The following is a 26,274-nucleotide window of genomic DNA, read 5'->3' on the forward strand; positions in this document are numbered from 1 at the left end:
TGGCATCTGATGTAGGCTGAACTGAGAGGCACACAGGGAAATTGGTGGGTGTGGGAGTGCCACAGTGCTGAATACAGTAATTTGATGGGAAGGTGACTTCTTTCTTGAGCCAGTTGATTTATGGATTGTGAGCTTGCAACCAAGGTATTCCTAGGATGGCTGGAAACATGAGAGATCTCAGGATGTCAAAGCAGATGAATTCCTGATGGACAGAGTCAGTTGTGGCTAGGATGGGAATGGTTTCTTGGGTAACGGGTCCTGAGCTAGGAGCAGTGCCATCTGTTAGGAGTACATCAAGCCTTTGTCTTTTAGGACAAAGAGGAATACCTAGGTTCTGGGCAAGGTTGATGTCCAAGAAAAAACTACAGGCTCCAGAATCAATGATTGCCCACAACTTGACTTCCTTTCCAGCCACCTGTAATGACATGGGTAGAATGACATGGGTGGTTAAGGTTCTGGATTACTGGAGATATGAAGGATGAGGCTGGCTGGACTTACTTGGTCACACTGGGCAGTTGCATAAGAAATGGCCCATGGCCCTGTTACATAAATGTAAGATTTGAGTAGTTGAGATGTGATCAGTAGAAATATGTCACTGTAAATTTAGTTTCAGTCCATGTTATTAAAGATAAGTGTTCCGAATTCAGTCAGAGACATATGTTCACCAATTGGCATCTGAAAGGACAGAGCATGTCAAAAAAAACGTTGTCACCTATGTAGCCAGAGATTGCCACCTTCTTGAAATCTAAAAGAAGAGCTCCAACCATTTCGGCTTCGGGAAGCAGCAGGAGACCAGGAGAGGGCTCCACTTTGTCTGCTAGCTGTGATTTATATACACAGATCAGAGGAATATATTTCTTCTTTCATAAAAGATACAATATTAGTTGCAGAGAGATGAAAATACTTCCTTCTGATTGGACACACTGTAAGCTACATCTGCATGTAAAACTGTATTTATAGCCTCTGTAGAATCCCAGAGATATGAAACAGGTATATGGCACCTGATTGTAACAGCTGAACAGTGATTGGTACTGTCGCGATCAGATTGATGCGCCGGTGTCAGAAATTCTATCCCTGACTTGGTGATTCAAACCGTTCCTGGTCCAATCAACTTTGGGTACTTCAGTACCCAGAACGTCCTGTGGGCTGGTATAGGGTTGATTGGCCAAGGGCTAATGTCCAGCCTATGTCCATATTTCAATAAATTGAGGGCCATTTCTATTTTACTGGCGAATCACGGACATTCTCTAACTTGCTCCAGTCACAGGATAACTCTTAGTAAAAGTTTTATTTCTGCTTTTATTCCCTTTTATTTTATAGTCAATAGCCAATTGTGTGTCTTTTTGTATTTTCTGTATTATTTGTAACTTTTTATACTTTGTACATATTCTATGCACAGCCCACTTTCGGGATATTAAATCATAAAGTTAATAAGTGACTTCTGGATACTTAAGCTCGGGCTCATATCTCCGGAGAGATTATTGTATTACAGTGTCTATATATGCTCGATCTAACTTCATTGCCAATCTGTATTCAATTGCACTGTGTGTTGGCAAATTGCATGCAGATTGTAAAGTAGCAGATCTGCCAGACGGAGATCTGTGTGTGTGGTGGCCCAGCAGACCAGTCTGCCAACAAACTGTTGGATGGTGGCAAGCTACCGTTTGTTGTGTGACTGGTGTGGGGGTGTGTGGACAGTGGAATCGTCATTCACACTGGGGTTCTAGCTTGTAGGATAGCTGGAGTAATGCTAGAAGTGTGTGCCAATTGCTAGACTGCTCCCCAACCCTTAGATTGCACCAGATTGTATATAAGATTTGTATCTGCCTGTGTGTGGTCAGCCATCTGGATTGGAGTGGAGTCTCCCTCTAGTAGTGGCCAGATGCAGTGCGGGCTGTGAATGCGTATCATGGCCAGTCTTATATGCTCAAAGTAAGACCCCCTCATCCCTCTTTACCCCAAGTCACGGCCGGACGTGCATACCTCGGTTAGCTAGGCGCCGTGGGCATGTGTGTGCGGTGTGGATCCATGACAGCCCCGCAGTAAAGGCATAGGTTGCCGTGCCGTCTGCGTAATCTTTCCTCTGGAGATAAGGCAGGTCAGAGAAGGCCAATTTGCATGGGTTTTACTTCAGGAGTGCTGATAGGCGGAGAAATAGGGACAGAATCCACTGGTCTTGGAACCCTTGGCAAAACCCTTGGCAAAGGGTCTGGGTATGTTCAGAATGTCTCTCCTGTAGCCGTCGATCCAATTAGGTAGTGAGTTGAATTAGATTCTCCAAGGAGGAGGGAGCCTCCACCCTAGCTAATTCGTCCTTGAGGGACTCAGACAGACCTAGATGGAACTGGTATTTTAGGGCTGCGTCATTCAACCCGGTATTGGCAGACAATTTGCGGAATTCCACAATGTAGTCCTCCACATGCCGTCGGCCTTGTTGTAGAGCATGAAGGGTGGATTCAGCAGTAGAGGTCCTCTGGGGGTCATCATAAAGAGCTGCCATGGCTTCAACGAATGTGATCACTGAGTTTAGCGCTGGTTCTTTTTGTTCCAGTAAGCTGTGTGCCCATGATTGAGGTTCGTCAGATATGACAGAAATGATGAACCCCACTTTAACTGTCTCAAGTGAGAAGGTCCTGGGTTTCAGTGCAAAATACAACTCACAAGCATTCTTGAAGGCGCGGAATTTACGTCGGTCCCCAGGAAGCGTTCCGGAATGGTAACCCTGAGTAGTACCACAGCGGGTGTAACAGTGGAAAGCGAACTGGCTGGTGCCACTGTAGGGATAGGACTAGGCAATGGATTCTGGTCTGCAGAAGTCGCAGCAGTAGTGAGCGAATGAAGACGTCCCTCCAGCTGAAAATATTCCTCCTGCAGATCCTTGACCACTTGCGTAAGTGCCGTCATCTGTTGGCACAAGGCCTCTAATGCAGAAGCACCTCTTTCGGCCTCAGACATATTGGCTGATTGATACTGTCACGTACCTGGTGAGAGATGCCAATGGAAAGAGGGCTTCCCTTGCGGCTAAGTTCCAGACTCCCCTGAGAGTGGGACAGCAAGGAGTCAGGACCAAAGTGGCACAGGTCACCTGTAGGAGTGCTTATTGGTGGTCCACCCAGGAGCACAGCTGATGCACTGAGATGAGGTCTGCAGACAGGTGGTGCCTGTGTGAGGTATGAAAGCCCTTCCGGGGAACAGGATTACTGGATAGCCGGTTGAAAGCCAAGGTCTGGTACTGGGTGGAGATCAGAACAGACATAGTCAGATGGGATAACCGAGGTCAGGCACAGAGGAGCAAGAGAGAATATCCGTTAGCCAGCAGAGGTCAAGTCAGGGTTTAAGCAGAGAAGACAGGTCCAGGAGCAAGCCGAGTCGGTAACAGGAAATCACAGTAGCACAGGAACAGGAAATAACAGTAGAACAGGAACAAGGTACTGGGGAGCCAAAGATCAACCAGCACTTGAGAGTAGTGCAGGGCTTCCTTATAAAGGTCGTTTGCCACCAAATTTGAGCCAATGTGAACTTCTGCGGCCATGCAAGGTACTGGCAGGGTTGCCAGGTCTCCTAACACCTCTGCCAAGGACAGAGCCCTGACATCTGTCCCCTCTACCCTCTGGCACCCGCTGAACTGTGCCCACAGATGGGCAAGCAGAGCCAGAGAAGCATAGTAGGTACAGGAGAGGATCACACACACGGGGTGGCAGAGGCTGGCACCTGAAAGGAGAGCCCTGAGGCTTGCCCACAGCAGGAATAAAGAATAAAAACAATACTTGCCCGGCACCCAGAACTACATGTCCCGGGCGTCGGGTGATGTAAAGTGACCATCCCTGCATGATGAGCCGACATTGACCTCACAGCACTGCCTCAGAGCAAACTAGTCATAGGAAGGATCAGATTTATCATTCCTTGTCTGCAGATCTAAAGCTCATCAAAACCAGTTCAGAGACCAAACAAACCCAACAGAGAAAAGGGGCCCCGGACCTCAAAATTGTAGTAAACACTAAACAGTCCAAACAAAATGTCTTCCCATGGGGGGAGTAGTTCTTCAATGTCCAGCAACCCTCCTATTCCCCCCTCACATCCGCATCCTATTATTGTGTGACCAATACCATCCAAATCATTCTTACTTTCATTTCCCAAAGTTATCCGTCTACAAGGAGACCTGTATAGATCACATGATGGCACCAATGGGGATGGAGGAGGACCGGAGTCACATGACTGAGAAGATACTAAACCTCACCCTGGAGATCATCTACCTGCTGACCGGAGAGGTGAGGAGGATTCTGGGAGGTCACATGACATCACTCTTATCTCTATTAATAATACATAGACCTGACCGGAGAGGTGAGGAGGATTCTGGGAGGTCACATGACATCACTCTCATCTCTATTAATAAACACAGACCTGACCGGAGAGGTGAGGAGGATTCTGGGATTCTAACATGATATTCCTATTGGTTCCTCAATACAGAGATTTCCTCTTCTGAAGTCAGGTGATCATATGACCATCACAGTGCCTCCATGTGACTCCCTAAACCCTGAGAGACACAACATGCAGAAGATTCTAGAAGTCACCAAGAAGATGATGGAGCTGCTGACAGGAGAGGTGAGCGGTGCCGGGAATTCTGGGACATTCTCCAATCACTGATCATTATCAGTATCATTAGGATCTGTACATTATCTGCATTGTTACCATTGATGTCATTTTTATTATATATTCAGAGTGGAAACCTGAGAGATCCTAAAGTTGAGGTTAAAGAAGAGATAAAAGAGGATGAGGATGGGGGGATGGAGGAGTCAGAGCTTCTAAGAGAACACAAAGATCTGTACGAGGACACCATGGTGCAGTCATCCAGCTACAGGAACCCACCAGAGAGATGTCCCCGTCCTCTGTATTCCCGGGATTCCACACAGGAAGGTCACACCATCCCTCACCATCATCAGGTAGATGAGGAACAATCACTGATAGTATCATTAGGATCTGTACATTATCTGCATTGTTACCATTGATGTCATTTTTATTATATATTCAGAGTGGAAACCTGAGAGATCCTAAAGTTGAGGTTAAAGAAGAGATAAAAGAGGAGGAGGATGAGGATGGGGGGATGGAGGAGTCAGAGCTTCTAAAAGAACACAAAGATCTGTACCAGGACACCATGGTGGAGTCATCCAGCTACAGGAACCCACCAGAGAGATGTCCCTGTCCTCTGTATTCCCGGGATTCCACACAGGAAGATCACACCATCCCTCACCATTACAAGGTTGGTGGGATGGAGCATCTAGAACATGGACTTGTGGAGATAATATTTGGATTTTTCATGTTAGCTTATATTTATATATTATGTGAAATTTCTAATTTTCTTGGTTTAGGGTGAAGATCTGATAGATATAAAAGTTGAGATTAAAGCAGAAGAAGAAGAGGCGTATGTGAGGGATGATCAGCAGTCTATGGAGGAGGATGGAATAACGGGGACATTTATAGAGGAGGACACTCCTACAGAGATCAGCACAGGTGGGTCATGAACACTAAATACACTATATACTCCATGTTGTACATTACATACTCCTGACCCCTGCACTATATACTCTATGTTGTACTTTACATACACCTGACCCCTGCACTATATACTCTATGTTGTACATTACATACTCCTGACCCCTGCACTATATACTCCGTGTTGTACATTACATACTCCTGACCCCTGCACTATATACTCTATGTTGTACATTACATACTCCTGACCCCTGCACTATATACTCTATGTTGTACATTACATACTCCTGACCCCTGCACTATATACTCTATGTTGTACATTACATACTCCTGACCCCTGCACTATATACTCTATGTTGTACATTACATAATCCTGACCCCTGCACTATATACTCCATGTTGTACATTACATACTCCTGACCCCTGCACTATATACTCCATGTTGTACATTACATACTCCTGACCCCTGCACTATATACTCCATGTTGTACATTACATACTCCTGACCCCTGCACTATATACTCTATGTTGTACATTACATACTCCTGACCCCTGCACTATATACTCTATGTTGTACATTCCATAGTCCAGACTCCTGCTTTCCCCCCTCCCCCCACTGCTATATATACACATAATATGGATTCTCTTTTGTTATCCCCCATTTCCTCCCAGCTGGACATTTTATATCGGATGATGTGATTGGAGCACAGACTTTTACATGGTGATAATAATGTGATAACATCCTCCAACTTTGGACCCTTAAACAGAAAGTGATAATGAGGGAGGAGTCAATACCCCAATGATGGTGGTCTTCAGGATCAGTCCAGTCTTCATCTTGGTTGTTCTCCTCCCATCCTCACTCTCTGACCTCTGGTGGGGCTCAGCCCCGCTGTTCTTCATGACTAAATCATGGAGTAAATAAGGAAGTGCAGTACTTCTTGTGTTGGGAAGATGGCGATGAGTGATAGAGGGGGTGGGGACCCTCGTCCTATAATCCCCTCATCACTGTCCCTCCTATAAAAGACAGTTCTGGTTGTTTCCTCACTCTCTGACTAAGGTCCATGAATAAAGAAATGACCTGGTAGGAGATCAGAGGAGCCATTACCTAGTTCTCTTGTGGGTGGAATTGTAAGCTCCTCAGAGACCAAGCTGCCTGATGTGGGTGGAGTCCTGGTTTGGGGGAACCAATCAGCTCCTGTCTAGTAATCCTCTTTGTCTTTTGTATTTTAGTCCATGGCCGGGAGATGAGGAAAACCTCCGAGGATTGTCTCACTTTGTCTCCAGACTGGAAAGTAGAAGATGAGGACATCACACAGTATAGTCCAGGAGAAAACCCGGCTCCCTCCAATGTCTATCCAGCACCACCCAGTGTAGATGGACCATCGGATTCCTCGTATCCTGAGGAACCTCAGACTGTGCAGGACCGGGCTGGCCTTCCAACAGGGAAGAGCTTCTCCTGTACTGAGTGCGGGAAATGTTTCCAATCTAAATCTGATCTTAATGTGCATAAAAGATCTCACACGGGGGAAAAGCTATATTCCTGTCCTGAGTGTGGGAAATGTTTTTCACGGAAGTCCAATCTTCACACACATCAGAGATCTCACACGGGGGAAAAGTCATATTCCTGTCCAGAGTGTTGGAGATGTTTTTCAGTGAAGTCCAATCTTTACACACATCAAAGATCTCACACGGGCGAGAAGCCGTATTCCTGTCCTGAGTGCGGGAAATGTTTTTCAGAGAAGTCTGGTCTTCATAAACATCAGAGATCTCACACGGGGGAGAAGCCATATTCCTGTCTTGAGTGCGGACAATGCTTTTCAGAGAAGTCCAGTCTTCATAAACATCAGAGATCTCACACGGGGGAGAAGCCGTATTTTTGTCCTGAGTGCGGGAAATGTTTTTCACAGAAGTCCAGTCTTCGTAAACATCAGAGATCTCACACGGGGGAGAAGCCTTATTCCTGTCCTGAGTGTGGAAAATGTTTTTCAGATAAGTCCAATCTTCACAGACATGAGAGATTACACACGGGGAGAAGCCATTTTCCTGTCCTGAGTGAGGGAAATGTTCCTCACTGAAGTCCTGTCTTCCTGTACATCAGGGGTCCCACAAAACCCTGGAGGTATATTAGTGCCTTGAGTGCGGGAAATGTCTTCTAGATGAATGTTGCTGGACATCCCAGCTCTCATGTGGGGAAGAAGCACACCCTGATATACACATCAGATATATTCCATTGCTGATCTTCATCGTGGAAGAAACAGTTCATAAGGAGATCAGAGGCCCCCAAAGACATGGATGAAGTGTGGGACCGTGTTGACCATTGATTGCAGGAGAAGAATAAAAATGTAGTCCTGACCTAGAGCACTGGGCTGACTTTTGGGGTGCAGCCTACAGTGAAGGAAATGTGTATTTTCTCCCCTGCTGATGTTGAATGTTCGCCCCTCACACAGAAATGATCGGTCTAACAATGGAATGTTCGCCCCTCACAAAGAAATGAACGGTCTAACAATGGAATGTTCAGTGTAACACTGAGAGACAGAATACAACAACAAATTCAGCAGAAATGCGTCTAACAAATGATGACTGATCTGCATGTTCATGAGGGAAAGAAGTATTTGATCCCCTATCATTCAGCAGGATTTCTGGCTCCCAGGTGTCTTTCATACAGGTAACAAGCTGAGATTAGAAGCAGTCTCTTAAAGGGAGTGCTGCTAATCTCATTGTGTTACCTGTATAAAAGACACCTGTCCTCAGGAGCAATCAAACCATCAGATTCCAAACTCTCCACCATGGCAAAGACCAAAGAGCTGTCCAAGGATGTCAGGGACAAGATGGTAGACCTACACAAGGCTGGACTGGGCTACCAAACTATGGCCAAGCAGCTTGGTGAGAAGGTGACAACAGTTGGTGCAATCATTCACAAATGGAAGAAACACAAAACAAGTGTCAGTCTCCCTAGGTCTGGTGCACCATGCAAGATCTCACCTCGTGGAGTGTCAATGATCATGAGAACAGTGAGGAATCATCCCAGAACTACACGTGAGGATCTTGTCAATGATCTCCAGGCAGCTGGGACCACAGTCACCAAGAAAACAATTGGTAACACACTACGCCGACAAGGACTGAAATCCTGCAGTGCCCGCACGGTCCCTCTGCTCAAGAAAGCACATGTCCAGGCCCGTCTGAAGTCTGCCACTGAACATCTGAATGATGCAGAGGAGGACTGGTGGGAAGTGTTGTGGTCAGATGAGGCCAAAATCCAGCTCTTTGGCATCAACTCAACTCGCCGTGTTTGGAGGAGGCGGAATGCTGCCTATGAGCCCAAGAACACCATCCCAACTGTGAAACATGGTGGTGGAAACATTCTGCTTTGGGGGTGTTTTTCTGCTAAGGGGACAGAACAACTGCACCGCATCAAAGGGACGATGGACGGGGCAATGTACCATCAAATCTTGGGTGAGAACCTTCTTCCCTCATCCAAGGCATTGAAAATGGGTGGGGGATGGGTGTTCCAGCATGACAATGACCCAAAACACACGGCCAAGGCAACAAAGGAGCGGCTCAAGAAGAAGCACATTAAGGTCCTGGAGTGGCCTAGCCAGTCTCCAGACCTTCATCCGATTGAAAATCTGTGGAGGGAGCTGAAAGTTTGAGTTGCCAAACGTCAGCCACCAAACCTTAATGACTTGGAGAGGATCTGCCAAGAGGAGTGGGCCAAAATCCCTCCTGAGATGTGTGCAAACCTGGGGGCCAACTCCAGGAAACATATGACCTGATTGCCAACAAGGGATTGGCCACCAAGTACTAAGTCATGTTTTGTGAAGGGGATCAAATCCTTCTTTCCCTCATGAATATGCAGATCAGTCATCATTTGTTAGACGCATTTCTGCTGAATTTGTTGTTGTATTCTGTCTCTCAGTGTTACACCGAACATTCCATTGTTAGACCGATCATTTCTGTGTGAGGGGTGAACATTCAACATCAGCCGGGGAGCAAATACACATTTCCTTCACTGTATATGCTAGAGATGGTCTGCATATAAATGGAAGGGGGTCTGCTGTGCTGGGGGAGGGGTTTATGGGAAGGCTGGAGGAGTATATAAACTAGGATGGAGGGGGGAGGGAGAATTCAGTTTTAACGGGGTAGACAGATCAGACGGGGTCAGTACTTGTTGGTGTTACAAAAAACCAGTGGAATTGGTACCATTTGTATGAAAATAAAAAATGCTCAAAATCCATGTGAACAAGGTGTCAGTGAATGGACAAGGTGTCGGTGAATGAACAAGGCGTCGGTGAATGGACGAGGTGGCGGTGAATGGACAAGGTGGCGGTGATTGGACAAGGTGTCAGTGAATGGACAAGGTGACAGTGATTGGACAAGGTGTCAGTGAATGGACAAGGCGTCAGTGAATGAACAAGGTGTCAGTGAATGAAAGTGTTTGTTCCCCAATGCCAGAAGTGTGCCCAGCACAATAGGTGAGTTGGAAGGTTTGGTGCATGAAGAGAACTAGGATTGAATTGGTATTGCTGAATCTTGGCTTCATTCCTCACATGACTGGGCCATTCATATTCCTGGCTAGGTTCTCTTTCGGAGAGACGGGGGAAATAGGAAAGGTGGTGGTGTCTGTCTCTATGTGAGAAGTGATCTCAGAGCGAGTGTGAAAGAGGACCTAGTTGATGGAGAGTGTGATGAGGCTGAAGTATTATGGGTGGAACTGCACATGGGGGGCGGTACTACAAAGGTCATCATTGGAGTTTGTTATAGGCCTCCCAGTGTTAATGAGGAGGTGGAGACTCAGCTCCTCCCACAGATGGAAAGGGCTGGGACAGTGATAATAATGGGGGATGGTAACGACCTGGAAAGTGACTGGAGGAATGGTACTGCGGGTGTAAACACAAAACAACCCCTCCTGCCCTCTATGGCCCAGAACAAGGGTGGATAGATGGACCCGGAACTTGAAGAAATTCCCCACCAAGGCATCAAAGGTTGTGCGGCTCTAAACAAGGCTGGGGAAGACCCACCAATACTGTAAAGTGAAACAAAAAGCGCACCAACCTTGTGCATTACCTCAGTAAAATGTGATTTTATTGGATGTGAAAATATCCTCACAAACAGAGAAGTATAAGAAGCGTGTAAAGTCCTTGGTGAGACTTGACCAATCAGAGACCAGCGCGAGTCTAAACACGAGGGAAGGTTCTCAGAGTCAGGCTGACGCGTTTCGAAGGGAGTCCCTTCTTCATCAGAGCTGACTTGCAATGACAATCCTCTTCTATATATACCCTGGGACAGAGGTTGGACCCTCCCACTTGGGTTGGGCAGTCCCGGGAAAGGAGGCGGGACAAAGGTGACATCACAACATGCTCACACAAGTAACAATACATTACACATCAAGAGGTATAGTAAGAGACATTAGAAACATTCACCGGCATTAAAGCTGTAAGAAACGCAGGGCAGTGTAATATATACATGAGGAGGTCATATAGTCTGTGTATATATATATATCCCCATATAATAAATAATGACATATTGGGAATGCTGCATTGGGGTTCATGGGGATAATATTGTTGGATCAGCACAATGTATAAAAAGTAAAAATGAATGAATTGAATACATAATTCCTTTGGATAAAAGCCTGCTGGTTCCTCAATTGTTGACTTCTTTCCATGGAGATAAATGTGAACACAAAGTAGGTATACACATACATTTCAATGGCAGCCAGAATGTCCTGGCTTTGTGTGGGCTGTCAGTGGGGTCATTGGGCAGATCGTTATCTTTAGATGTATGGAGTATTCATGAGTAGTGTTACTATACTGGCAGCAGAGGGAGATCAAGTGCTGCCATTGCCAAATATGGCTTCTGGAGGTGAATTGGAATGCACGCCAAAAGGTGCGTGGCTGTGGGGGCGCATGCGCAATGAGGCGGTGGCACGCTGGAGTACTCATGGAGATGGGCCTCCAATGGGCTATCGCACATGTGCAGTGAGGCGACGGCAGGCTGGAGTAGTCATGGAGATGGGCCTCCGATGGGCTATCACACATGCGCAGTGAGGCGGCGGCAGGCTGGAGTAGTCATGGAGATGGGCCTCCAATGGGCTATCGCACATGCGCAGTGAGGCGGCGGCACGCTGGAGTAGTCATGGAGATGGGCCTCCGATGGGCTATCGTACATGTGCAGTGAGGCGGCGGCACGCTGGAGTAGTCATGGAGATGGGCCTCCGACGGGCTATCACACATGCAAGCCAAAGTCAGCTTATCATTTACCTAGTGGAGTGCACTCTGGACATCCCGGAAGGACGGCTGTGAGATGTGTTCCAGCCGTGGCTGTAAAGTTGGACATCTCCCTACAACTTGGGACAATTATCCTGCATGTGACCCCGCTGTCTTCATCTACAGCATCAAGTCTGGGGTGCTCTTCCATAAATGTCTCCACCTGTTTTCCAAACCAAGAGATCCTCCCCTAAACCTTGAGGTGTTGGTGGGATTGACCTGAACCTTTACATAGTTAATAGGGTAGATCCGTGATGAATTTGCATCTTGCATCACGCCTGTCCCAGACTTGTGTTCTACTCCTAGCGCTCTGGGTCACAGTCCTTAGAAACAGACTATTAAATTCTCACAGGTCAATCCCTTGGAGAATGTCAAAAGAAAGTCCTGCCATTACCCCAACAGAAGTAATTCCCTGTAGAATTCACCTCACAGGGATCAATGATGGTCAGGAAAGCACCTGTATCACAGAAACCAATGACTTTTTGTACATCTATGCAGAGCTCCTGTAACTGCTGCTGCCTTATCTTGGAGTAAGTGGCTGGACTCCATAAACTCCTAGAAGGGCACCAGTTGTTGTTGGAAGCATCAATTCACTTTAAGATGGTGAAAGGCTCTTTCCTTCTGGCACCAGAGTTACACTGGGATCAGGGCAGGTGTTTTGATTCTGGGGAGGGTGAAGTTCCTTGGGCATCTAGCCTGGAGATGCCTGGGTTGTCCACATCTGTAGCATGGGTGGTCCAAGGGTGACCAGAGGGCTGGGGTTGGAGTGGCAATTCTTCAGAAGCTTGGTACATATCCACATAGTGCACCAGCTTGGGAGAGGTGGGCCTCAGAGTCTTTTTCTAACAGGGCAGCTGGCCTGGCAGTGACCGGTTTGTCCACAGCCAAAGCAGAGTCTCTCTGTAGAGATAATGTTAGTGGATCAAATTATCCTCCCAGCACAAGTGTGTCCCTAAGCCAACCGCTTCCATACCCCAAAGTGATGTCCTGCTGGAAAGAGCATTAATAACCATGTGGCCCTCAGATGAAAAGCCATCCCATGGATACTTTTGTAGTTTTGCTGCTGAACTGGGACATGTACCTTGCAGAGGCATGTTGAGGCCTCTTGCTGGTACATGTTTGGAAGGGGCAGGGGTTGTAACAAAGGGCACAAATATTTTTTTGTGTTGTTTGTTGAAGCACAGACAGCATTGTGTCCTGTAGCTGGATAAAGCCAGATGGGCCAGCAGCAGGTTTGGATGCTTAAGGCTTGGCTGAATTCAAAGGACAATATAATAACCCTATGCTGGCAGAAAGGGTCAGACGTTTCTGAGTTTACTTCTGTGATGGACACACAGGACTGAGGGCTGCATGTCTTCCTAGAAAGAGGTTACCTGGTGCACAGAGTTGCTGAGACAGATAGCTTCCTGGACACTGGGACTCTGCTCTACTCTCTGATCTTCTGGCAACTTCTGTCTGTGTGGCCCAAATGCTGCGGCAGGACACACAGCCTTCTGAGGACCCATGATGTGCATATGAAGAACCTCTGCCCACCAGACCTCCTTTTCCCTGCCAAGCTGCCTGGACTTCTGTTGACTGGTGAGTCCCTGAACCTATGTTGTGTCTATTGCTTCTCATCCCTCATAGTGTCTGGACTCTGGACTAAGTGGCTGCTGGATCTGATTGCTGCAGTTTGCCAGTCTATACCCTTGATGTGCCATACCATGCTGCCCTGGTCTCTGCCCTGTGCTTGAATCACCCCACTTGTCTGTCCAGTTCCCTATACTGTGCTGACTTAGTCCCTTGTCTGTCCAGATCGCTGCCCTGTGCTGGACTCAACCACTTGTCTGCCCGGATCCCTGCCCTGTGCTGGACTCAACCACATGTCTGCCCAGATCCCTGCCCTGTGCTGGACTCAACCACTTGTCTGCCCGGATCCCTGCCCTGTGCTGGACTCAACCACTTGTCTGCCCAGATTCCTGCCCTGTGCTGGACTCAACCACATGTCTGCCCAGATCCCTGCCCTGTGCTGGACTCAACCACATGTCTTCCCAGATCCCTACCCTTTGCTGGACTCAACCACTTGTCTGCCCGGATCCCTGCTGTATCAGCTGGATTTGACCCTTGCTACATCCTACCCTGGTCTGCGTAGATCCCTGCCTAGTGTGCTGGACTTAACCACTGCTATGCTGTATTCACCCTGTGGGCTGGGTACATTCCCCTTGCCATACCGTCTGGTGGCCTGGTGTACCGGTTCTCCATTTTGCTTGGCCATCCTACATGGACTATCTTTGTGGTATTACATTGCTATCTGGTGGACTATATTGTTGTGCTGTGTCTTGTTATCTGTACTGTGTCCTCACATTCCCCAATATACCCCCGTATGTCGGGTTTTGTGTGATCTGCTCTGTGTGCTCTCTCTGCACTTCTAGTTTATCACTAGTGATGGGCTGAACACCCCCCAGTTCAGTTCATCGTAGAACATTTGAACAGACCAAAAGTTCGCAGCCAACATCGAACCTATGGGACTCAAACTTGAAAATTCAAAAATGCCCATTTAGAAGGATGATATGCTAGGTGTTAGCAATAAAAGTGGTATGGGGACTCGGGTACTGCCCTGATGGACATGAATCAGTGGAAAAAAAATTCTAATAGTACAGTTTTTAAAGGGGCAGTCATTTCTCATTGCTTAAAGTAAAAAAAAAAATATTAATTTAAATATCATGCCTGGGGGTCCCTTAAACTACCTGCAAAGTTGCACATCTGTACAATGTATAGAACCTGCTACAGCTGGACTGACACCATAACCCTTCAGAGTTATTCTTGACAAGTCCAGGATTGGACCCGGCTCTAAAAATTCTAATTATATGTAATGCACCTCTCATACAGGTATAGAAAAATGTGGCCTTCAGTGTTGATGGTGCCTGAACACTGTGTCCCCTCACAGTTACTATTGCTGGGTGCAGACATGGGCCCTGCAGTTGAGAACTGTTAAAAATTATAGAAAAATTATCTAGGATTGATTCTTGTTGATAAATGTCAGCTGGTCAGCGGAGTCTGTGGACAGACGCACTCTTATCCATCACAAAACCTCCAGCAGCACTGAATGTCCATTCGGAAAGCACGCTGGATGCAGGACAGGCCAGTACCTCGATGGCATATTGAGCAAGTTCTGGCCAGTGATCCATCCTCAAGACCCAGTAACCCAGTGGATGCTCAGTTGGAAAGGTCTCCAAGTCTGTTCTTGCCCCTAGATAATCCTGCACCATATGATGCAGACCCTGCCGATGGGTGCTTAAACCTAACAGCCCTGGGCGCTGAGGACTAAAGAACTGTTTAATCGGTCAGCTGGCCGCCTTCTCCACCGCTCTTCCTTTGACAGAATGAAGCCTCAGAAACACGTTGTCCAGGAAATGGTGACCTCCCAGTGTCTGGAAAGGTGTTACACAATTTCAAGGTGTCCTCAGGATGTTTCATCCTCTGCTTCCTCTGGGAAGACTGGATGATCTCTGCACCTTTACCCTTGTAACGTGGATCAAGAAGGGTTGCCAACCAGTAAAGATCTCGCAGACACTTTGAGGAAATCTTGAAAATGAAAGATGTACACACAGTGCGCTGGTTATGCAGCAAAGTCAAGGCCTTGCATGCTTTTCTGTAAAACTGGAAGACAGTAGGGAGCCATTGTGAGCAGATATCATCTGAGGGATCATGTGAATCTACTAAAGTTAAAGGCTTCCTGAAAGACCTGAAACAGATGACGTTTGTGAAACTTTTGTATTTCCTGTTCGATTTTTCTAGCAAGCTGAAACCTTTGTCAGAGAGTCTTCAGAACAAGGAACTTATGATCTGTCAGGTAAAAAACAAACTAGAACAAGCAGCTAAAACTCTTCAGGATCTTTCTGATGGGAAAGGAAAAAATGAACTTGAATTTCTTAGTAAGTTTACAGAAGATGGAAAACGACATGGACTGCAGCTGACCAACCTTCAAGCTGGTGACAGAATTTCAGTCTATAGGCCAATCTGTATTGGCCAAAGCAGAAAGAGATTTCATTTTGAGGCTTTCCTCGTTCTCCTCAGATATTGTACAATCTGTCCATATATTGAACAGCGTGTCTTGGCCAGACAAAGCTCACATCCCCAACTTTGGATGGACTGAGTTGCACAGAATTGCAAAACATGTTTTTGATAATCAGTTTGAAGACAAAATTGAGCTGTTAGAAGCAGAGTGGGCTGACCTCAAACTCTCCATTCAAAATGGACTCTTTTAATGAGACTCTGAAAAGACTGAATCAGCAGAAAGATTCAGCAACATACTCCCTCTGATCAGTTTCTGTGCCGTACTTCCCCAACAACCGCCTCATGTGAACGTGGCTATAGCTACCAAATCAGAATAAAGACGGTCTATCGTTCATCACTGACACGGGAGACTTTGGATGATCTTCTGATGATTGCTGTTAATGGACCACCACTAAAAGATTACAATCCACACACAGCCATTGGAGTGGTATTTTGTATCAGAAAGGGGACGTTACACAAGTCTTGGTCCTGCTGTACAATGAAAACCATAGCAAATCTTGATGTGAAACTGGCTTCCTACTGCTTTTTGGCATCCAAAATATCATTTTTTGGTGTTTTATTTTCTTAATTGAATAGAATGCAATCCACACACAGCCATTGAAGTGGTATTTTGTATCAGAAAAAGAGTATTACACAAGTCTTGGTCCTGCTGTACAACAAAAACCATAGTAAATCTTGATGTGAAACTGGCTTCCTACTGCTTTTTGGCATCCTAAAAAAATCATTTTGTGGTGTGTTTTTTCTTCATGAAATAGATTGCAATCCACACACAGCCATTGGAGTGGTATTTTGCATCAGAAAAAGGGTATTACACAAGTCTTGGTCCTGCTGTACAACACAAACCATGGCTGCTCTATGTTACAATGGTTACTATTGTTATGCCATGTTTTTTGGCATCTAAATAAGCACTTCTTTGTTTTTTCTTAATGCACTACTTCTCTAAGCTCTCTTTTAATAAGATGCTGGAGATAAAAAATGCAAAATGTTTACTATTGTTATTTATGTTTTTTGGCCATCAAAAGAGGCACTTTTTTCTTTTTTCTTAATGCCGCACTTCTCTAAGGTCTCTGCTGGAGATAAAAAATACAACATGTTTACAGTAATTATTATTCCATGTTTTTTGGCATCAAAATAAGCACTTTTTCTTATGCTATACTTCTATAAACTAAACTTACATCTTTTAAAAGAGACTTTACTGCAGTTACTAAAGATGCCGGAGATAAACAAAAGAAATACAAAATGTTCACTCCAGGTTTAAAGCTGTAAAACTTGATATTTTGATTGCACCCGATTGCTATTAAGCTATTGCTGTGATGTTTAAATTGACATAATAAAGTTATAATTGCAGTTTTTTTATATTTTGAACTCTTTATTCTAAAGAAAAATGTAATTTCATAAGCTTTAAGGGGGTGTGGTTGGGGGCAGGGCTAGGGACAGGGTTGGGGGATGGGCTGGGGTTGGAGGTGGACCTGGGCAAGGTTGGGTGGGGCAACTGGTGGAGAGTAAGGTTTGTGCCTGGCTAGTAGGTCTAGACTCAAAATGGTTTATCGGGATGTATACAGTATATATATGACAAGGTAGACTACTTCATGTAACATTACATCTTCATCTCAGATTGTAAGCGGATTGGATTGGCCTGTGTATGGGATTCCAGATCAAGTCATGGCAAGGTACACGTTGAGCGTTGAATATCTGGTTGTAGAGAGATCACGGGGGGGATTTGTATATCTGTTGTCACATGTTGCTGAGTTACTGATTTCTTACACGACATTTCCAGACAGTTGGATGTAATTCATTAATATTTGGAAGTAATTGCTGGCTTGTATTTCTCCCCATTATTGTGGATTAGATCATTGTACTGTTATCTTGTATTGTTTATTATTTATCATCACCTATTATATTTCATCCCCATTTTGTACTGATTTATATTATTAATAAATATATATTTTTGCACATTATTGTGTTTTATTTTGTCTTCCAATTATCACAAATACAGAACTGGGATGTCGGTTACTTTGTGAGAATTAGTAGGGAATCTCCTTCATTCCAGATCCCGCCTGTTTCCATGAATTGTATACGGATTATTTCCTCACAGATAAAGTTCTGACAATTTGTACCGTTCTGGTGTTTTTGGTCCTCAGAAATGAGATCTGCCGTCATCAGACATGATGGATTTTCAGACATCTATCCCATAGTTTGTAGACTCTATAACTCTCCTACACACTGAATCATAGACACTGATTGGGGTTATTGTACCCAAGAAATGGCGCAGAATACACCTTTGTCTACATTTAGAAGGAAAGACCATTTATTTGTAAAAACAAGAAACAAGAAAAAATGGTAAAAAGTGGTGTTTAAATACCACCAAAATAAATATCTATTTGTGTGAAAAAATTACAAAAATATAATTTGGGTACAATGTTGCATGACTGTGTAATTGTCATTCAAAGTGTGAGAGCGCTGATAGTTACCAGTCGGCCTGGGCAGGAAGGGGGTGGAAGTGTCCGGTATACAGGAGGTAGAAATATTTATTTTTAAACAGACCTCCAAGTGTTTGTGAAATCTCCCACCACAAAATGTACTCAGCCAATCACAGGGCAGGACTCCATTTTTACTCTTCTCCTGCCATCAATGGCCAACCCGGTCCCACACTTCATCCATGTCTTTGGGGACCTCTGATCTCCTTATGAACTGTTTCTTCCATGATGAAGATCAGCCATGGAGTATATCTGAGGTGTATATCAGGGTGTGCTTCTTCCCCACATGAGAGCTGGGATGTCCAGCAACATTCATCTAGAAGACATTTCCCGCACTCAAGGCACTAATACACCTCCAGGGTTGTGTGGGACCCCTGATGTACAGGAAAACAGGACTTCAGTGAGAAACATTTCCCTCACTCAGGACAGGGAAGTGGCTTCTCCTCATGTGAGATCTCTGATGTCTTGAAAGATGGGACTTCACTGAAAAACATTGCCCACACTCAGGACAGGAATACGGCTTCTCCCCTGTGTGAGATCTTTGATGTGTGTAAACACTGGACTTATGTAAAAAACATTTCCCACACTCAGGACAAAAATACGGCTTCTCTCCTGCGTGAGATCTCTGATGTCTGTAAAGATTGGACTTGTGTGAAAAAGATTTTCCACACTCAGGACAGGAATATGGCCTCTCCCCTGTGTGAGATCTCTGATGTCTGTAAAGATTGGACTTATCTGAAAAACACTTTCCACACTCAGGACAGGAATATGGCTTCTCCCCCGTGTGAGATCTTTGATGTGTGTAAAGACTGGACTTATCTGAAAAACATTTGCCACACTCAGGACAGGAATGTGGCTTCTCCCCCGTGTGAGATCTCTGATGTGTGCAAAGACTGGACTTCTGTGAAAAACTTTTCCCACACTCAGGACAGGAATACGGCTTATCTCCCGTGTGAGATCTCTGATGTGTGTAAAGATTGGAATTCTGTGAAAAACTTTTCCCACACTCAGGACAGGAATACGGTTTATCTCCCGTGTGAGATCTCTGATGTGTGTAAAGATGGGTCTTCATTGAAAAACATTTCCCGCACTCAGGACAGGAATATGGCTTCTCGCCCGTATGAGATCTCTGATGTGTGTGAAGACTGAACTTCCTTGAAAAACATTTCCCACATTCAGGACAGGAATACGGCTTATCTCCCGTGTGAGATCTCTGATGTGTGTAAAGACTGGACTTCTGTGAAAAACTTTTCCCGCACTCAGGACAGGAATACAGCTTCTCCCCCATGTGAGATCTTTTATGCACATTAAGTTTGGATTTAGAACAGAAACCCTTCCCACACTCAGTACAGGAGAAGCTCTTCCCTGTTGGAAGGCCGGCCCGGTCCCGCACAGTCTGAGGTCCCTCAGGATACGAGGAATCCGATGGTCCATCTACACTGGGTGGTGCCGGATGCACATTGGAGGGAGCCGGGTTTTCTCCTGGACTATACTGTGTGATATCCTCATCTTCTACTTTCCAGTCTGGAGACAAAGTGAGACAATCCTCGGAGGTTTTCCTCATCTCCCGGCCATGGACTAAAATACAAAGACAAAGAGGATTACTAGACAGGAGCTGATTGGTTCCCCCAATCCAGGACTCCACCCACATCAGGCAGCTTGGTCTCTGAGGAGCTTACAATTCCACCCTCAAGGGAACTAGGAAATGGCTCCTCTGATCTCCTACCAGATCATTTCTTTATTCATGGACCTTAGTCAGAGAGTGAGGAAACAACCAGAACTGTCTTTTATAGGAGGGACAGTGATGAGGGGATTATAGGACGAGGGTCCCCACCCCCTCTATCACTCATCATGACAGAGGCATGCCTGTGTTAGCAACATCACGGGAACATATGCCCAGCAATCATCTTTGCAGTCATGGATTTTCTCCTGTTGCCCCTTTACTACACTTTCCAGTTCGGAACATTTTTCTTGGTAGGCTATAGCGGCCTCCATGTTTGGGTCAGATTTTTCTGTGCTGGTCAGAGCTCAGGCTCAGAGACCAGTAGTTATAGCAGAAGACCAACCAACAGGATAGGTATACAGGCAGGTCACCCTGACAGATGACGTAGGCTCACCTGAGGTGCGGGGTCTAAGCACTAACCAGTATCACCAGAGCTCCAGATGGTGGGTATGGGTTTTGCTGCGTGTTAGTACCAGGTCACAGTAGTAGTAGTAGTCAATAAACAAGCCAAGGGTCAGTAACAAGTGGTTCCAGGTCAGTAGTGAAGGTACAGAAGGTAGCAGGAGAGACAAGGGCAAGATATTGGATGGAGAAGGAACAAATATCTGCCAACCAGGAAGTGCAGAGACATGGCTTAAATCAGGAAGTTCATGGGAGGAGCAAAGAGTTCAAGGCTCAGCAGAAAACAAAGCAATGGATTGAGCAAAGTGCCGTCTATTATATCAGGTAACTCAGTGAGAAGAGTTACTGCCAGACACAGTAGAGGTTCTGGGTTCAAGTCCAGGCTCTGACAGGTGTCTACGTTGAGCAGAGGCAATGAATTAATATTTAGCTTCCAGCTGAGCCCCAGAACCTCCATAAATCCAGTCTAGATACATAAATTGTCTCTGCAGCACAGAGAAGGAAGATTATCCGAGAGAAATCCAGGAATACAGGACGGGGAACACAGCTCAGGAAAGTGACCAGGGGATTACAGGCTGATATCACCCAGTCCCCGCCCTACTCTGGACCAATCAGTGAGCAGTATGGGTGGAGGAATGGATTTAGTGTTCATGACCCACCTGTGCTGATCTCTGTAGGAGTGTCCTCCTCTATAAATGTCCCCGTTATTCCATCCTCCTCCATAGACTGCTGATCATCCCTCACATACGCCTCTTCTTCTTCTGCTTTCACCTCAAATTCTATATCGATTGGATCTCCACTCTAAATCAAGGAAATGAGAGAAAATATCATCTGTAAGATGTAAAATTTATGATTGTGACATCACACACCAAATCCACACATTGTCTCCCTTCACAGAAGCAGATCACATGTGATATGTCGGTACATTTCCCCTAAATACCGCATGCCATCCTGAAACTGTCCATTTCCTATCCCGTGTTGCGGTATTGACCACAAACACTGAACACGCTCAGTAAATACCGCATGAACAGGCGTTACATTCACAGAAGGAAATAAAGAATGAAATGCATGCGGTCATTAATTAGTGGTGGAGACATGCGGCATTCAGGAAATGTGTACTGCTTGGTAAAGAGTGGGCGGCCGCTGGCATCCTTAACAACCAGTAAACAACATGGTTGTTAGGGAGCGAGCGGCTGCCACATCCAAACCAACCGATAAAACTTGAAAAAAAGAATTACTGGCAATGAAATATTAAGAAAATGGCGTAGGATTCCCTCCTTTGGGGATCTAGTATGGATTTTGAGGGGGACCCCTTGACAAAATGAAAGAAATACATACCAGACCCCTATCTGAGCATGCAGCTCAGGAAAGGGGGGACAAGCAAGTGACCCCCCCTCCTGAAACATACCAGGCCATGTGCCCTTATCAAGTATCATGATTGGATCATCGATGGATCTACATCAGGGGGATATTTTTCTTTATTTTTGTTTTGTCAATAATTACTTCCAGTGTTTGTTTACACAATATGTTTTTTGGTGAATGAATAGGGGTACTATGTACTCTATACTCATTCACATTGTGGGGGGCCGGGATCTGGGGGCCTCCATGTTAAAGGTGGCTTCCAGATTCCAATAAGCCCCCCACCCAAAGACCCCACAACCACTGCCCAGGGTTGTGAAGAAGGGACCCTTGTCCCCATCGCCATGGGAACAAGGTGCTTTTGGGGGCGCAGAGTGCCCCTGTCCTGAAACACCCACCCAATGTTGAGGATATGTGGCCTGGTATGGTTCAGGAGGAAGGTGGGCACTCACTAAGGGGCTGGTATTGATTTTGGAGGGGAACCCACGCCTTTAATTTTATTTTTTTGGCATCGGGGTTCCCCTCAACATCCATACCAGACCTGTCACAGCTGTCAGCGGGGAAATTGACGGCCGTCCGCTCCTTGTTTACTGGTTGTTGGGGACACTGGCGGCTGCCCTCTCCTTAACAACAAGCTATTTACAAGTGTTGCTATGGACACCAGTGGTAAATTACCCGCAGGCTTCACTGCTAAAAAACAGAATGCAGCATCTTACTACATACTGGGATACGGGAAGATACCGCTTTGTGATTGGAGCCCATAGTCTCTACAAGTCCATGTTCTAGATTCTCCATCCCACCAACCTTGTAATAGTGAGGGATGGTGTGACCTTCCTGTGTGGAATCCCGGGAATACAGAGGACGGGGACATCTCTCTGGTGGGTTCCCATGACTGGATCCATCTGTAGGAAACACACACACTGACTGAATCCATTGTTTCTATGTGTTTATCAGATGATGGGGGATCTAGGTGGATCCTCCGTACTGCTCTCTCCTTTACAATAAAGTCTCCTCTTACCCGGTGATGTGAGGGGCGGCTGATTGTCCATCATGACGTCCTTGTAGAGATCCTTGTGTCCTTCTAAATACTCCCACTCCTCCATGGAGAAATAGACAGTGACACCCTGACACCTTATAGGAACCTGACACACACAATGATACAGTCACCATCCAGACACATCCCTTGTCTGTTACTGGAGAATGTCCCAGAATTCCCGGCACCGCTCACCTCTCCTGTCAGCAGCTCAGTGATCTCTCTGGTGACTTCTAGAATCTTCTTCTTCTTTCTCTCTTCTATCAGGGAGGGAGGTGGAGACAATGTGATGTCATATGATCTCCAGACTTCACAGGAGGAAAACTCTACATCTGAACACAAATAGTCACATCAAATGATATTCCCAGAATCCTCCTCACCTCTCCATTCAGGTCTCCATTTTATTAAAGCCCCACTTCAGGCTGAGGTATAATTCCCCCCCACAGGACCCCCACACTACGCAGGGTATAGGCTTGTTGCAGCATTATGATGTCATCACATACAACACAGGACCAATAGAACAAAAGCCAGATGGAGGGACATTGGGAGGAGGAGCTGTGAGGTCAGTGTGATGTCATAGGATTCTCTGACTCTGAATGGAGGAACATTGGGAGGAGGAGCTGTGAGGTCAGTGTGATGTCATAGGATTCTCTGACTCTGGATGGAGGAACATTGGGAGGAGGAGCTGTGAGGTCAATGTGATGTCATAGGATTCTCTGAATGTGGATGGAGGGACATTGGGAGGAGGAGCTGTGAGGTTAGTGTGATGTCATAGGATTCTCTGACTCTGGATGGAGGGACATTGGGAGGAGGAGCTGTGAGGTCAGTGTGATGTCATAGGATTCTCTGAGTCTGGATGGAGGGACATTGGGAGGAGGGGCTGTGAGGTCAGTGTGATGTCATAGGACATATAGACTCTGGATGGAGGGACATTTGGATGGGGAGATTTGAGGGGTCCTCTATATGAGGCTCCCCTATAAACCAAATCCTTGTTCCTGGGTGCATCCTACCTCTCCTAAACTGAGGAGTGAACTTTGACCTTTACCATCCAGAAATCTGTCCGGAATCTGTGGAAGTAAGCTGTCATGTGATCAGGTGACGTGCGGAGGAACGGAGTGTAAATAGCAGACAATTGTCTCCAGAGCCCCTAATGGTGGGGATGGATTTGGCGGCGTGCTGGTGCCAAGTTTCCTCCCCCCAGGGTCACTGCAGGTGTGGAGAAAAGCTGTGTAAGAGGATATGGAGGAGAGATGAGGAGGAGATCCAGGAATCAGGAGAAAGGTCAGGGCAAGCAACAGACGAGCACATCCAAGAGACCAAGCCGGGGTCACTACACAGAAAATCAATCCAAGGAAACAACAGGCAGGACGAGGAATAGCAAGAAGGAGCTGAGAGACAAATGAGAATATTGCTCAGCCAATGGGAGATGATCTCAGCATGACTTCCATCATGAAGGAGATGAGGGGGAGGGGAGGAAGTCACTGAAGGTGACCATAGATCCATGGAAATTCAGCTGGTTCAGCAGGGATCGCTCCCATTTCCATCCATGTGTGGCCACTGCCGGATAAAAGTCACTCCCCCAGCGGCTGCAGCCAATAGCTTCAGTGCTGATCTGTGTATTCTGAGAGCGGAGGAGTCCCCCCATTGTCAGAATACAAGAGTGCAGCGGGGAGGATTCCCCCATCCACCTCCAATGTGTGGATGGGGGAATCACTTCAGTTTTTATGGTCATCCCGCTGGCTGAACGATAAAACTGAACCATGTAGGCCAGCTTTGGGAGCAAATATATTATCATCAACTCCTCCCCCTGAAGGGGTTCATCTGGGTTCCCACACTATATATATGTGTGTATCATCATCTGCTGGAGATAAAAGACATCACAGTGACTATGGAGGAAGAGGACGGACATGACTATGGAGGAAGAGGACGGACGTGACTATGGAGGAAGAGGATGGACATGACTATGGAGGAAGAGGACGGACATGACGGAGGGGTTACTGGGTGTAAATAGAACATAACATCTTATTACCTCCTGTGCTGCCACTTCCAGAAACGTCTCCTCTCAGCTTCACTTCCACACTGAAAGTCTTGTCTGTACCTGACATCACTTCCTGTCTGTACCTGACATCACCTCCTGTCTTTACCTGACATCACTTCCTGTCTGTACCTGACATCACTTCCTGTCTTCCATAGAGACTTCCTGTCTGGGTAGAAGTGAGATCCCCACCTTGTGGAACTCAGAGGAACTGCAGCCCCGAGAAGCGTCTGGTAGTGTGACCCCGGCCTTGTGCTGGGTGTGTATGGACTGTAGATCCTTATAGAGGGGTCACCTCCACTCCCACCAAGGGGGACAGAAATATATGACTCCTCGGGGGAGGGGTTTTGGCCCCTTTGATTTTGCAGTAACATTGATTGCAGATTTAGTCCTGTAGAACATCTGGTATATGGATACAAAGCCCCCCAGCTGGGAGTAAAGGGTGGAAATGGCTGGTGACCCCCAGATTTGGGCAATGATGTCATCACTATAAATGGATAAAACCCGCGCTATGTGTAACAACTCCAAACCTACAAAAACCTTCTAGCGGACTGCTGCTGTAACAAAGGGAAGGATTCCCTGTCATCTAGAAGAGCATTATGTGTCACAGCGCTGTCCTATTGTGTGTGCACAGAAATCATCACAAATACACTACAAATATGTGGAGACATTCACAGATAAAGAGCTCGGGGCTCCAAATCCTATTCTCTGCACATCCACTGCTTCCACTTTACACCCACTTCATTGGTCTTATGGGGTTTATCAATAAATGAAGGAAACTGAACCGTGTGCAAATCCATCCACAACATAAAGTGCTTTGTGCTCAAGATGCTGCTCCCTGCACATCCACTGCTTCCACTTTACACCCACTTCATTCATCTCATCAGATTTGCTGCTATAGGAAATCATCTCAAATCCTGTGCAAATCCATGGAGACAGACAATATTGTGTGCTCAGTATAGTGTTCTCTGCAAGTCCACCGCTTCCACTTTGCATCTACTTCAATCCACTTATTATACTCCAAAAATCCACCAATCAGTGAAAAGTTGATAAGGTGTGAAAGTGCTCCGCCCTCCAAACTGTGTGGGCTGTAGTGTAGCCACGCCTTCTTCCACCTCTTGTACACGGGATGGTGAGGGCGCCCCCTAGTAGTGCTTCCCCCTCACCACACCAATAGGACTTCCAGCTTTTCAGCTCCCAGAGTCACAAACATCCTTCACACTCTCCTCATCTCCGATGGTAAAGGAACCGGATCCTCCTCGCTCACTCCTGCAAGTCTGCTGCGGGTTCTGTCAGTCTCCCTCCTAGACTCCGCCTCCGACCGCCATTCCAGCAGGAGCTCCGCCTCTAAATATACACTCAGGGAGGAGAGAAAGGGGAACCCGACATCATGTGACACCTTTTATTACATGGAAATACGAAAATCAACGGGACTA

General features: G+C 46.2%; 2 protein-coding genes across 2 annotated transcripts in view; one reads left to right on the top strand and one right to left on the bottom strand.

Annotated features, from left to right (window-relative positions):
• Positions 1 to 26,274, top strand: part of LOC149438045 (uncharacterized) — a 132,906-nt gene that overhangs the window by 72,760 nt on the left and 33,872 nt on the right. Inside the window, 1 exon segment of the mRNA XM_089660316.1 lies at positions 6,941 to 7,483. Within this exon segment, the coding sequence (XP_089516442.1) occupies positions 6,941 to 7,483 (543 nt within the window).
• LOC149438046 (uncharacterized) lies at positions 18,574 to 24,908 on the bottom strand. The gene is made up of 4 exons (XM_089660310.1): positions 24,833 to 24,908; positions 21,624 to 21,631; positions 21,071 to 21,212; positions 18,574 to 19,864 (listed from the first exon to the last, which is right to left on the bottom strand). The coding sequence occupies exons 1-4, from the start codon at positions 24,906 to 24,908 to the stop codon at positions 18,684 to 18,686; spliced, it is 1,407 nt and encodes a 468-aa protein (XP_089516436.1). The 3' UTR covers positions 18,574 to 18,683.

This window comes from Staurois parvus, unplaced genomic scaffold (genome assembly GCF_062004578.1).
Source record: "Staurois parvus isolate SC_StPar_1 unplaced genomic scaffold, SC_StPar_1.0 ptg001224l, whole genome shotgun sequence".
Taxonomy (NCBI): Eukaryota; Metazoa; Chordata; class Amphibia; order Anura; family Ranidae; genus Staurois; species Staurois parvus.

Coding starts and splice junctions, on each gene's coding strand:
- LOC149438046 (XM_089660310.1), bottom strand. CDS start 24,908: ATGTCAGGTACAGACAAGACTTTCAGTGTGGAAGTGAAGCTGAGAGGA. Junction 19,865..21,070: donor TCCTACAGAGATCAGCACAG/GTGGGTCATGAA, acceptor TTTGTATTTTAG/TCCATGGCCGGGAGATGAGG.